Genomic DNA, 14,801 nt, shown 5'->3' with positions numbered 1-14,801 from the left:
ACACGCCTCTGTTTACCTAGCAGTAAGTAGGAACCTGGTTGTTAATTGATTGGCATTTTGCTTTTCTGGGGTGTAATAATCCCTTAAAAGACAATTGTGGTCACACAATCCACGAATGTTTGTGGGACGGTGCTGTGCGCAATTGGCTGCTGGGTTTCATCCACAAAATATACAGTCAATTTCACTTTACAGTGTATTCTGTGAAGCGCTTTGAGACATCTCGAAGATGTGATAAGGCGCTATATCAAATGCAAGGATTATTATTATCAGGTCTCCACCACCTTCTAACAACACGATGTTCCAGGAAAAGACATTTTTCTAGCAAAGCGGGAAGCTCGCAGGTGAAGGATGCGGTTAGAGTGATGTGGGGGAGTGGTTCGTGGGGGGGTGGTGAGGATGAACCCTCGGGGAATGGCCTTCAGGTGGGGGCGGGAACCAGCGACTCTGGTTGACTTTGTGATGGTTGCCAATGCCATTTATTGGCTTTGTATTTTATGCTGTAAGATGGTCGCCGGGCTGGTTAGAGGTGGGTTTAGAAACAGCTTCTCGCTAATCTTCCGATTGGAAGTGGCAGGATCGATGTCGCGGCTGTCAATTGCTCCCGGCCCCAGCTGGGCCTCGGCGCTCTGCGACCGATTCTCGTTCCGAGTGTGTTAGGAGCAGCTGGAGCCCGGTGTAGAGCATCCATCCCGTCTCCTGTGGGCAGTCACTGTGTCTCGCGGTGTGTGTCTGTGTGTCTCGCTACGTAACTCGCTGTGTGTCTCGCTGTCTGCACCAAGGCCACAGAGAGATGTGCGCTGTTTAGCTCGGAGGGGGGAAAGGGTGGGGGAACGTACACTCACTTTCCGATAGTGCCTACGCTGCCTCCAACACGTGATCTTACCACAATATACAATGTGAGTGAGGGAGGAAGAGTTTAAAAGGCATCAGTGAAAATACATACATTTCCCTTTTTTAAAAAAAAGCGCTCACCACTTTGTGGTGATTCGGACACACAAATCTCCCATTTACTGGCACTCAGTTATCACGATGTTTCTTCAACCCTCCCCCCAACCCCTCCATCCCCACGCCTTGATGTTGTACACATGCAGACAAGATCAGGGATTTCTTGATTAAGAAATCAGTTAAGAAATACCGTAAAATGTCCCCTAACGTTGCTGTAAACCTTGATGTCTTTGAGACGTCTGGAAGACGTGATAAGGCGCTATATCAAATGCAAGGATTATTATTATTATGTCATACATATGCAGGCAAGGTCAGGGATTTCTTAATTAAGAAATCAGTTAAGAAATACCACAAAATGTCCTCCACCGTTGCTGATAAAAAAAAATGTGTGTGAGTTGGGGGGTGGGGAGTCGCTTCCTAAAACGGGGGTCCCTGTATAGAGCACGAATGCCCCCAGATGGTGGTCCTACTTGCCCGTTTGCTTGCAGGAACAGCCTTGCCTTTCCCAAACCATCGAACAAAGTGGATTCAACAACGACAGCAATTTGCATTTATGTATAGCGCCCTTCACGCTAGATGGTGTCCGGGAGTGCTTCAGAAGGTATTGCATTTGTTCGGTAGTTTCAGGCATCAAAGGGAATCACAAGCACCTTGCAGACGTGGCACATGGGAGTGTTCCCAGCCTCTGCAAGGAGACAGAAAGTACTGTACCGTGCACTTTATGTGGTGATACCAAACAGGAACGTCCTGTACTGTACTCTACACTGATGGCACATAACTAACCTCCTGAAACCCTTTGTGACACTCTCCATCCTGACGGACTTTCAACATATTTTCCGTAAATCCGTGTGTGTGTGTGGGTTTTTTTGGGGGGGAGGGGGGTTGACCCACTGGTCCCAGTGCACAGGGCAGATTTGTGATGGTATTTTTGAACGAGCAAAGTGCAAATTGGGTGACGAGGCTCAGCAGTGAGTGGGGGAAGGCTGTGTGAGGCTTTGTATGGGACCCGAGCCGAGTGAGGAACAACACATTGGTTACGCTACCCTGCGTGAGGGGCATAAGCTATGTTGCTGTTCGGGTAATGCAAATCAATAAATAAATGAAAATAAAATGACAAATAAACTTCCAACCACTGGTATTGACGGTGGTGAGAGGCTGAGGACCTGATAGTGGGCTTGTGCCAACAAACAACAACGACTTGCATTTATGTGGCGTCGCTCACGTAGGTTAGCGTCCCAGAGCACTTGACGGTGGCGGAGCACGACGGAAACAAGCGGGAAGCAGCCAGCCCAGCCACGATTGTGTGTGTGTGTGTTGTTGATGCCGGTGAATGTTATTGAGAGGAGCAGTGTATGTGTTCAGGTGGCTCTTTTGTTGCGCTGAGGTATTCAGGGAAAGCGTGTGATTTATGGGGTGTGTGTACGGCCGTCACTGTTCAATTTCACCATCGATCACCGAGAGAGCCAAGTCCAATAATTTGTGTGCTCCAGTTTTTTTTTGGAACGCCAGAAATGGATGCTGTCAGCTTGTCAAGAGAGTTATTTTCCCGGGAATGTGTGCGGTTTCCATTCCTGTTCCTGCTGCAGAGTTTTGATAAAGGACCATAGCCGAACCATTCTCCTATTTTTAGCCCCTCCCTCCCAATTCTTCTCCATCACACAGAGGATACAGTTCAAGATCCCGGTCCTCACCTTCAAAGCCCTCCATGGCCTTGCTCCTCCTACCTCTGTGAACTCCTAACTCCCTACCACCTGCCCACTCCCTCCACTCAGTGGGCTCCGGCCTGCTTCGCATTCCCCCCCTCACCTGCCCTACCATTGGCGAGCGGGCCTTCAGCCATTCTGCCAGCCCCCTCTGGAATTCCACTCCTGCAGTCCGACCGCTTCGCCCCCTCCCTTGCCTTCCAAGACCTGTCTCAAGACCCTCCTCTTCGACTTTGATAACCCCCGTTCTCCCCCGCCCTCCACCATCCCCAGATCCCGACCACCAGCTCGGGTCCAAAACACTGACTGTCCAGCCCCTTAGGACATCCTCCTGACCAGAAAGACGCCATACAAATTTTGTTGTTGTTGTTCAACATCCCTCTCCTGAGAGCTCAGAAGTTTCAGCAGTCTCAGACTCTCACCCACATGAAGAGCTTTATATAAACAGATGTTGTTGTTGACGAGCACTGGGACACACTGTGGGTTTGGAGCAGTTTGGGAGTGTCAGGTTCAGTGAGATCCTTCAATCCCCTTCTGTGCAGAATGCTGTGGTGAGCGGAGGCAGAGAGTGCGAGTGCAGAGCTTATCTCAGACAAGCCTTCATCTCACCCTCACCTGAAATCCACACACGTGTACATCATCATCATAATAATAATCCTTCTGCCTTTCATGTCAAGATGGTGTTCTCGAAGCTCTTTACAGGATTCACTTGTAAAGCAGTGACTGTATTTTTATAGGCGAACATGGTAGTCGATTTTTGTGCAGCAATATCCCACAAACAGCTGAGGGAGATTGTCAGTCAAGGCACTGGAAGAGAGAAACTCCCCTTGCCCTCCCTTTCAAATAGCGCCACGGGATCCTTAACGTCCAAACTGGACAAGCAGACGGGACCCTCGGTTCGACATCTCATCCAAAGTCTACGATGGGCTGATTGAGCTCACAGGCCTGACATATAATGCTTCATCGCCAGAAGCGAAATGTCACGAGGGAAAACGCCTGGTGTGTGTGCGTGTGCCTACTCTGGTCCCATGCTCCCTTTAATCTAAGAGACTATTTGGCCGAGCTGCTGCGCTGAGTTTCTGCACCTTGAGGTCAGCCAACTTCAAGCCTTGTGTAAGGAGCCAGATTCAGGATGTCTTTGACTCCGGTCGCACCCAGTACACAGAGGGCATTCCGCCCAATGTCCTGCTGCCCACTAACTAGTTGATCAAAGTTCACATCTCTGTATGAAATCTGTGACCTGCATTGAAAAGCGTTTAGCTACAGAATACTTCACACCCTCGGGCACACCAAACCAGCCTCTGGCATGTGTAAGTGGATCTTTAACTCTCAGTGTGGGGCCGCTTGTTCCTCTATATGAGAGAACATCGGCTGGAGTGGGAAGGGATTATTGCAAGCTTCACATTTTATGCAGTGAGCAGTGGGGCTTTATGAGGCGCTGGGAACCCAGAGAGAAGGGAACTGAACGTTTGGAGGAGAGTGGGCTCCGGATTGTTCCCAGCCGAGGGTGTCTTGGGCAATGGCGTGGCAAGCCACAGTCCTTTACATCTCACAAGACACCTCTAATGTTGAAATGTCTCAACAACAACAAATTACATTTACACAGCCCAAGGCGCTGGACAGTCAGGGTTCCACTCGAGCTGCAGGTTGGGATCAGGAGAGGTGGAGGGCGGTAAGGGGAAGGGCTACCGAAGGCACGGTCAAAGAGGAGGGTTTTGAGATGCATCTTGAAGGAGGGGAGGCAAGGAGGGGGTGAGGTGGAGGGACTATGGGATGGAGTTCCAGAGGGTGGGAACAGAGAGGCTGAAGGCCCTCCCGCCGTGGTGGGGCAAGCGACGTGAAGGAGGCCGGAGCCCACACTTCACAAGGAGTTGCTCCCCAGTGTGGTGGGCCAGTTGCCTGTTTGAGGATGATTTTGGCAGCCCATTTTGAACACTCAATTGGGAATGTAACACACTGGAATGTAGACTTCAGCCACAAAATGTACGGTCAATTCACTTTGAAGGGTATCCTGTGAAGCGTATTGAGACGTCTCAATGACGTGATATCAAATGCAAGGATTATTATTATTACAGCCGTAGCCTGCGACTCACTATCTGCCAACTGGTGTCTCGGCCCAAGAGGCCGTTCTTCATGTGCTGTTGTGGGCGTCAGGAAAGTAGTGACTGGGCCATCTGTAATTATAGCAAGCCTACCTGCTGTCAGCTACCTCAGCACAGAGCTGAAAACAGGCCCGAGCTCAATCCCAACACGCTATTTTAAGGCTCCCAGGGAAGGAGTGTCACAGATGGACTCAACAATTTAGCACGCAACTCCCACTGCCAGGAGCTGACTCCGAAGCCAGCGGACACTGGAACCAAAAACACCCACTGACATTGACGCGGTTAACTCCAGCGATTGTGCAGCAGGCTGTGCCGAATAAATAAATGTTTGCACGTTTTCCCTGGGTGTTGTACCTAACTGCACCTGAAAATTAAGTCAGACACGTAATGTAATAGCAAGTGGGCAGACAAAACACCCTTTAAACTGTCTTCCAAACAGACCTCGCTAATTCTGTTTATTGTCGAGCTGTAATGATGTTCATTATGAAGCTCGGGGTTGCTGTGGCTGAGTCCACATTTCGTGCCTTGCTATTAGGGTTTCAAATGAAATAAATAAATTGAGCATTTCCTCTGTTTACTAGTGGCTCTGTTTGAATGCCCCCCAGGTCGGGGCCTAATTAGTGTGTAATGGTTGTCTTGAAATAGGCTTTGGTTGTAGGAACTTTGGGTTATTGCACTGTAGGTTGAGTGCTACCTGCAAGCTTGGATGTAAAGGAAAAAGTAAAGCTGTTGGCTTTACTGCTGCTGTTTTTATCTCCTCAGAAAGTTGACTTGTTTTAGATATTACTAATAAAAATAATTATTGCGTTTGATGCAGCGCCTTATCACGTCGTTTAGACGTCACAAAGTACTTTGCAGAATATTTTGTAAAGTGCATTGACTGTGTATTTTGTGGGTGAAACGTGGCAGCTAATTGTCCACAGCTGTGACTCACAAACACTCGTGGATTTAGTCACCAAATTTCTTTTTGCTGTGTGGTTTGTCTCAGACGTGTTTGTGTCTCACACTGTTGCGTTTCAGTTTGTGTGTGTCTCTCTAACTCCGTCTCAGGTTCTACCCGTCTCTCTCTCTCTCTCATTCTTTCTGTCTCTTTCTCCCAATCTGCTGGTTCTGTCTGTCTTGTCTTTCCCTCACCTTCTGTCACTCTTTCTCCCTTTCAAACCCTTCTTGTGTCCCCGTGACTGTGCCTCGCTATCTCTCTCAATTCCTGTGAGTGGCTCTCGCTCACTCTTAACTATCCCTGTACGCAAACCGCCCCCTCTCTCTCTCTCTCAGCTCGCTGTATGTATGTACATGCCTCTTATCTATCTAACAGTCGTTAATAGTAGTGTTGAATGAACAGTGTATTCTCCAGGAACAACTCTGTACAGCGTTGAAGGAGGAACTGAGCCCAGACTGAAGACGATAGATACGTTTTACCGTCGCAAATGGTAAACAGTATCATTCTGTAACTCTATCCTCAGCTCCTCCTCTGCTTCGATACTTCATTGTTCAATGAAACAGACGTTGGCACTTGGCTACTGACCTGCTTCTCCACGTCATAAGAATCTATTTTAATGTACATAGTGTCTGAGGTTGTGTCGGTGTTGCTTTTGGGAGAGATTTTGCCGTCACCGAATGCTTTGGAAGGTGCAGCATTTCACAACCATCCCTTAAAACAATAAATTTTAAAAAAAAATTGGTCACTCAATCCACGACTGTTTGTGGGACGCTGCTGCGCGCAGTTAGCTGCCGAGTTTCACCCACAAAATACACAGTCAATTCACTTAACTGTGAAGGGCTTTGAGATGTCTTGACGACGTGACGAGGCGCTATATCAAATGCAAGGATTATTATTATTTTATTCTTGTATTCCGTGCCTTTAGTGTAACGCCTCAGGAGGATGTCTCAAAGCACCTGTAAAGCGTAGTGACTGCGTTTGTGGACAGACCGTTACCAGTGATTATATTTGAATTCTTTGTCTTAAAAACGACTGCTTTGAGAAATGTGTGCAAAGCCTGATATCAAATGTAAGGATTAATACTATTAATAATGTCAAACAAAACACCAGGTCTGGCCACTGATCGACCCTGTGACCATTTTATTCTCGGCCCCCACCCCCAAACTGGACGTGGAAACGACATATCCTTCACAAGACTCGATCGCGCCAGCGAGCAAGGAGGATAGAATGAATGTCTGGCCCTAATTCTTGCCGACTGTTGCGGGCTGACTTCCAACCGTTTGGTTTTCACGTGAATTTATTGCTGCTCGTTAAGGGACCATCCCTAAATGTCACAGCCGTGCAGGGGCACTCAGCAAAGGGAGTTTCGTGCTTTGTAAATGCCTTTTTCCGCACATAATAAAGCGATCCCTCAGCCTCCTCGTTCTCCTCCTGTCTCCCCATTTTCTAACATTTATAATTTTTTCAGGAAGTAAAACAGCAAAGACATTTTTAATCTAAAAGACCTCAGCTTATTTGCCCAAAATGGCCTTTTCGTCTTTTTTAAAAAAACTTGTGTTCTCTTGTAGACTGTCCTATGACGCCTCCTCCTTTCCTTCCCATCTTCCCACCCCTTCTCTCCCGATCATTGAGTGGGAAGAAGATCACTTCCCTTCGGTGATCAATCAATTCACTTTACAGTATATTCTGTGAAGTGCTTTGAGACGTCTCAAAGACATGATAAGACGCTATTTCCCATGCAAGGATTACTATTATCAGTAGCATCTGAATTGAACCTACTGAGATTATACAGGTCTGCTCTGTAACGATGTGCTCAGTATAGTGGAGGCTGTTTATAGCAGGGGACTGTGTCAGAGATTTTTAACATTACAAAACGTTTTAATGAGGTTGGTAGACTTGTTTCCACCTTTTGGTGAGTCCAAAACTGGAGAGCTTAATGTTGCAGATCTAACAGGGAGTTTAGGAGGAACTTCTTTATGCAGAGGATGGTGAGAATGTGGAACTCGGTGATGAAAGCAGTGGTTGAAGCAAGAAGCATCGGTATTTAGGAGGAATTTGATGCTACACTTTAAGTCTTTGTGTATTTACTGGAGGTGTGCACGCACGGCTTCTGCGTGTAGCGTGTGCGGGCAGGAGGCTGTTCCGGAGTCTGGCAACAGCTTTCAAATTGGGCATTGAGCGGAAAAACCAGCTCAGGGGTACTCACTCCAGATTGCCAACCAGGGGCAACAACACCCCATTCCACCCCCCGTCTCAGGCCCCCCCACATTAACAAGTGCGAGTCTTTGAGAGCAGGTCACCCCTGGTCGGGTCGGTTAGGCAAATTACATTTACACAACATCTTTCACGTCAGGAGGACGTCCCAAGGCGCTGGCCAGTCAGGGAACGGCACCCAAGCTGGTGGTTGGGATCAGGAGTAGTGGAGGGCGGGGAGGGTAGGGGTAGGAGGGTGACCGAAGGCATGGTCGAAGAGGAGGGTCTTGAGACGGATCTAAAGTCAGCGCTGCAGACTGTTTGTGTGGGGCCGAGATTAAAAGGGATCTCTGGGCTCAGTGACTAAGTCCCGTGTTCACGCTCCAGCGCTCGCCTTCTCCTGCGTATCTCAGCGGGGGTCGCTGAAAGTTCGTCGTCAGATTATAAATCACTGAACCGCGCTTTGTGCCTCTCCTTTCTCTGTTTCAGATGGTCACACGAACAAAGAAAATATTTGTAGGCGGATTATCTGCAAATACAGTAGTAGACGACGTGAAGCAATACTTTGAACAGTTTGGCAAGGTGAGTGCGAGATAAAGACGGCGTGGCATGCGGGGAATTCAAGCCACGTTTTTAATCCACAAAGAAGTGTTTGGAAGCTTTTCGGTGGTAAATGGCAGTGTAAAATGGGATTACACGACTTTGGTCAAGTATGTCTTAAGTCTGCGTGTGATGTGGGGTCCCGTCTCTGCTACGGTATGTGGGTCGCTCAGCTCCCTTGGGTGGCCCTTGTGGTTCTTATTTTAAACCACACAAAAATAATCATTTGATGCGATGCCTTTCATGTCGGGAGGGCGTCTCAATGTCTCAAAGCGCTTCACCTGTTTTACCAGGAAAAAAGACTCCCGTTTGTGGCAGAATAAGATCCAGTGGGGGGGGGGGGGGGAGAGGAGCTCTATTCCCACATGTATGGGAATCAATGTAGAGACTAGATTGATAGGAGGAGGTTCTGAATGACGGCCCATCACTGCTCCGGCTAACTCTGACAAAGATGGAGTGAGTGCAATGTTAACAGCAACTTTTTACTAAGCACAAGCAGTAATTAAAATGCAGTACTCCTTGAATTTGGTAAGGCACCCTATCATACCATTGAAACGTCTCAAAGCCCTTCGGAGGAATTTACTGTGAAGTGTAGCGACTGTGTACAGGCAAACGCGGCAGCCGATTTCCACACAGCAACGCCCCACAAACAGCCGTGAAATGAACGACCAATTTTATTTGGTGGGGGAGAAGACAGGACAGTGGGAGGAGAATCCCCCTTCTCTTTTCGAGCAATATCATGGGATGAACAGGCAGGCAGACGGGGCTTCAATTTAACGTCTCGTCTGAAGGGCGGCACCTCCGACAACACAGCGCTCTGCCCTATATCGAAGCGTCAGTCTGGACTACGGGAGTGTGCAAAGTTCCAACGTGGGATCTTGAACCCACGACCTTCTGACTCCGAGGCGAGAGTGCAGCCGATCTGCACAGTTTGCAAGGTAATTTGCAACATGGTTTGACTGAGAGCAGTGTCCCCTCCCTGCCTGGTATTACCGGTGGGGACACAGCTGGGAGGTGTCGGCTTTCGGTGCTTCGGATCACAGTGGCGAGGTAAGCGACGTGAGGTCAGGCCAGCAACAATTTATAGCCCTTTTGGCAAAGGCTGCTTCCTGTGTGGAAACCGAGTTTGCATCTGTGCCCTGCTCAAAGATCACTGAAACATCCAGCCACCTGTGGTGTCTTGTTACCCACTTCTCTGGCTAATTTCCTTCCGGCTCTTCCTGGGGGTAACACAAGGACCGAGTAAACTTTCCTTCAAGCCTGAGCCCGAACAATGGGTTTCCGCAGGCTGTTTGAAGAAGGAGGGCTTCCAAGCCGCGCAGACTGTTTCCTCGCCCTGACCTCCGCACTCATGCTCTCTCTGCTAGCGGCCCCAGCTCTGGGGGATCAGCATTCGATTCCCTTGCTGATGTTTGCCCAGGGACACTCACCGCTAACTTGATCGCTGCATCCTGACATGTTTCAAGCTTGGCTCAGTAGCAGCGCTCTCGCCTCTGAGTCAGAAGGTTGTGGGGTCAAATCCCATGTCAGGAATTGTGTAATCACTTATGTAGTCTAAGCTGACACTCCAAATGTCTGGCCGGCGGTCTGAGATATTAAACCGAGGTCTCATCTGCCCGTTCAAGTGATCAGTAAAGATTCCCATGTCACTGTTGAAAAGAGAAGGGAGTTTCTCCCGGTGTCCCGGTGAACAACTTGCATTTGTATAGTGCCTCAAATAAAATTGGTCACTCGTTTCATGGCTGTTTTGGGGACATTGCTGAGCGCAAATTGTGCTGCTGCGTTTGCCTACAAATGCACAGTCACTACATTTCACAGTAAACCCCATGAGGTGCTTTGAGACGTCCTTCCAACATGATAAGACACTATACCAAAATGCAGATAAAGCGGCAACAGTGACAACTTGCATTTATATAGCACCCTTCACCTAGAGTAATGTGTGTGAGTGGTGCATAGGGAAGGGGTTGGACCCTACGCAAGGGCAAAGTAGGTGGTAGGTGGTAGCCAGAAGCCCGTTCGAACAGGTAGGAGTTGAAGCTACAACTTGACAATAGCAATAACTTGCATTTGTATAGTACCCTTCATGCCGGACGGAGTCTCGGAGGGCTTAAACTTAGACTGATAGGGGGAGTGGGTGGGGTGGCGAGATGGGGATTAGGAGCGTGGGCTTGGCTACCTTTTCTGGATCGGAGAGGGTAGGGGACGCAAGGCAAACCTAGGTTTGCCAAATGAAGGGGTCGATGAGGTGGAATTTCATCCCAGGCAGTTACTTGATGCCTGGTGGGGGAGAGCAGTCGCCCATTAGATTTATTCTGTTAAAGTCTTTGGCGCATATAAATCACCATCAAATACTGTGAGCGTTGTGATGTGATGCGATGAACCGTTTGAGACAGTGGCTCCAACCCCTCCAAACTGTGCTTGAGAAAATAAACTGAGGGAAGGCCGTTTTGAAAGGAAACGTTTCACAGGATCAAAAAAAATTCAAAGATTAAGTGATAACCATTTGCCGCCCCCACCCCTTGTCTTGTGTGACAATTAAGACACTTGCACTAATGATGAAGTTTCTGGGCTTCAGTGTTAAACTCCCAATGCTTTATTCCTATCATTGCAGTCTCTCTCTTTAATTAGTCAGTTTCCCGTTCTTATGGTCATAGGACTCCATAGTTACATGTACAGAGCCCCAGGTTACCGTCACAATCTTCCCTGCTCGGAGTAAATGAGCTTCTCTGCGCACATTGACAATTTCAGTGTTAATTCCTTCAAGTGAGAGAGGATGGACTTAGCATTGTGAGCCATAGCTCTACAATTATTGCTTCACAATACCGTGCTCCCAATTTGAAATGCTCTCCTTTATATATAGCCCCTGTTCAGTTGTAACGTGACTGCAGTGTATGCATTCACCCTGCACCAGTCCAGGCGCTCACTGCCGGCTGGCTCATCACGTTAAAATGGCCAACTTCAAGGTCACTAGGTCACCACTGGAAATAATAATAATAATTCTCGCATTTGATATAGCGCCTTATCACGTCGAGACATTTCAAAGCACTCCACTGGTTATAGTGTAAAGTGGGTTGACTATTTGCAAAATGCAACCGCCAATTGAGCACAGCAGCGTCCCCACAAACAGCAAATCAAACCTAATGGATAGAGATTTGGAAAAGTGTGGGGTGAGTTTCAGCATTGGATCAATATACTTTTTTTTTAAAAAAGGAATGGGGGCGGAAGAGAGAAATAAAGATGATTTATGATTTTTATAATGCTCTCTTTGGAAGAAAGGGAGATGTACATAATTTTTACATACATTTGATTGGCCTTTTATTTAGGGAGGGGACTTTCCCCCTCAATAGCAAAGGACCTCAGTGTTGACAAGGGGTGTTGGGGGGGAGAAGCAACAGCAGAAGTTGTTGTGTCTTTCGGTCCAAACCCTCTTGATTACTATCCCGCAACCATCCTCCCCCTACTCTCCCCGCCCTCCACCCCTCCTGATCCCAACCACCAGCTCGGGTGTGGATCCTTGATTGTCCAAAGCCTTGGGATGTCCTCCTGACATGAAAGGCGCTATATAAATGTAATTTGCTGTTGCCGTTGCTCCCAAGTATTGTTCCCTGTAAGATCCAGCTCCTCGCAGAGTCCAATTCATTTGAGGAAGTCTGGCCAGTCTGTGACCGCAGGCGTCTTTGTAGGAACCTGGGGACGAGAGGCATTTAGAGTTGAGGTTATCTGGGGTGAGGGCAGCTCATTCATCCATCGCCTTCTGTTCTCTGAAGTCCTGCTAATGTCTCCCACCCCTTAACCCCCACCCCTCCCTCCTCCTGTCCTCATCGTCCAGAGATGACGTGGGAGTTATTTTGAGGAAGGGGAAGCAGTAATGTTACACGTGAAAAATAAATAAACCGAATGCAAACGAGAGAGAGAGCGTATAGCAGCTGAAACTGAGTGTTACAGACACCGGTTTCCATTCTCAGCCTTTTTGAAACCTAATAATCGGGACCAACTTACAGCTTCGGAACATCTTACCCAAGCTTGAAATTGTGAAGTGCATAATTAGTCTGAAGCCTTCTGCTTTGTCAGCGGTTTCTCCTAATCGGCTTTGTCTGTGCCCAACAACAAAGTGAGCTTATTCCGCTAAGCTGTAATAACTCCGGTCTCTTTGTTGTGCGTGTTTTTTTTTCCTCCAAAAATCATTTTCTCTTTTATATTTCCTGCCAGTTTTGTTTCTATAGCCGCTCTAGTCGTTTCCAATCCAGTGGGTCACTACAATCGTTCCTTTATCAGAGGCTGCCCGAGTTCCCATGTCTCCTGTGTGTGTGCGCTCTGTCTCTCTCTCTCTCTCTGAGGCGTGCTCTCTCTCGCTGACTTTGTGTGTGTGTGTCTCTCTCTTTATTGCTATACAAATGTAATTTTGTTGTTTCTCTCTTTCACACTCTCGCTCTCTCCCTCCTCTCTCTCTCACACACACTCGCTTGCTCAGACGAGCTCTCTATTCCTGACTGTGTGCGTGCGGTGTGTTCCTCTCTCTATTGCTCTCTCTCTCTCTCACATACAATTTCTCTGCACACCCCTACCCCCCCACCCGGGTCATGTCTCCGAGTTTACAGCCAGGCTATTCAGTTCTTAGACCAGGTCCAGTACGGTCAAGTCTCCCAGGGCCCAACAGGAGGCCCCTGAAGTTGTCATTATAATGGATTACTTAGCATGAGAAAAGAAGCCTTCAAGGAGAAGGCTTCTTGGAACATAGAAAAACTGAACTCAAATGATTTTGGCGAGCTTGAGGCCCTACAATAGAACTCCGTTTATAACACAGTGGCCATAACATCCCAACTAGCTTGGTCAGAGTTTCCACACTCGCTCTGCAAGTGCTCAGAAAGCCGTCCAGCTTCCCACGCTAAAAGAAAAGACCAACCTCTGGGTCATTGGGTTGCTGCTGACATCATTTCCTGTGCTGGAAGTGACATCAGTGGTGACCTGGTCACCCAGAAGTTGGCCATGTTTAAGCAGCCGAGCATATTTTGGATTTCTTGTGAGTAAATGTTGAGGACCACACCCCAATCGCTCTATAAGCAATTTGTAACAGTTCTAATGAAGCCCTGCATTATGATATATCTGCCATTTGTTCAGACAGGGCATTGAGTCTTTTGGACAAAGTGAATTATGGTTTATATACCAATCTGGACGTTCTCTTTGAGTCAAGTCCAATTATAAGCACAGAATGAGGAGTTCACTGGCTTCAACAAACAGAGAGTTAGACCTCAATCTGCCCTTTTGCTTAGCCTACGTGGTCTATTGATTGGATGCGAGGGGGGGCTGGGGGCGTAAGCATTGATCACTCACCAGTACTTCATTTAAGTGTCCTCGAGAAAGCCTGTCGTTTCCATTACTAATTCAGTTTGAACAGTGTGATTGCTGAGGCCAGTGATGGCTCCAGGCTCCGTCACTGACTGGAGGTCGAATTATTCATTGACCTTCACGGGTTAATGTAGGTTTGGCCGCACCAGTGGGACGTGGTAAGGTAATAATAATAATAATAATCCTAATGATCTTTGCTTTTGATATAGCACTTTATCACATTGTTGAGACATCTCAAAGCCCTTCACACAATATATTGTGAAGTGGATTGACATGTATTTTGTGGGCGAAACACGCCAGGCAATTGTGCACACGAGTGTCCCACAAACAGTCATGGATTGTCACCACACTCGACAGAACTGATGGAAGCTCTTTGAGGTGTTCGTACTATCAAAACACGAGGATTGCGATCACTAAACTGTACTCACAGGCCACGATGGACCTGGTCCAATCGTCGGCATTAGTCTAGCTTTTGACAGATTGGGAAGTGTTGTTGTTATAGATCGAGCTATGCCTGAGGTCACGGGCAACATTTCTGCCTACATTATGGATCTAATTGCAGCTGCCAAATTGCCTATCTAGCTTCTGCTGGCCTTAAATTGGGAGGTGAGTGGAATCGTGAGGATATTTTATTTCTTGGGACTTTTCTCCATTATTTCAAAATTCATCTAAAAGCTTCCACTCTATCGTACTTTGTTCTGTTCCTGGGGCAAGACACGTTTACTTACAGGAATGCTCCAGAGAGGGCCCACTAAAATTGGATTTCGAGTCTGCTCCAGTAACTGCAAGATCCTGAGGCCAAGAAATTTAAATTGAAACTTGCCTGTATGTTTGTTTGCTTTTCCTTCCTCTCTGCCGGCTGACCCCCCCACCCCCCCCAGCTGCCCCCGCCCCCATCACCAGTTTCCGTGTTGGTATGGGTGATGCCATCCTGGGCATTCGGTGCTGTGTTTCAGAGCGCAATGCAGTTAT

The 14,801-nt window shown here is 47.8% G+C and overlaps 1 protein-coding gene across 8 annotated transcripts in view; it reads left to right on the top strand.

Moving 5' to 3' along the window:
• Window positions 1-14,801, top strand: part of msi2b (musashi RNA-binding protein 2b) — a 217,566-nt gene that overhangs the window by 54,568 nt on the left and 148,197 nt on the right. For all 8 annotated transcript variants that reach the window (XM_042338451.1, XM_042338447.1, XM_042338450.1 and 5 more), the window contains exon 6: window positions 8,373-8,465. In XM_042338451.1, the coding sequence (XP_042194385.1) occupies window positions 8,373-8,465 (93 nt within the window). The remainder of the gene's footprint in view (window positions 1-8,372; window positions 8,466-14,801) is intronic.

The sequence above is a fragment of the Callorhinchus milii genome, unplaced genomic scaffold, assembly GCF_018977255.1.
Source record: "Callorhinchus milii isolate IMCB2004 unplaced genomic scaffold, IMCB_Cmil_1.0 Scaffold10, whole genome shotgun sequence".
NCBI classification, from domain to species: Eukaryota; Metazoa; Chordata; class Chondrichthyes; order Chimaeriformes; family Callorhinchidae; genus Callorhinchus; species Callorhinchus milii.
This window is presented reverse-complemented; position numbering and strand designations above follow the sequence as displayed.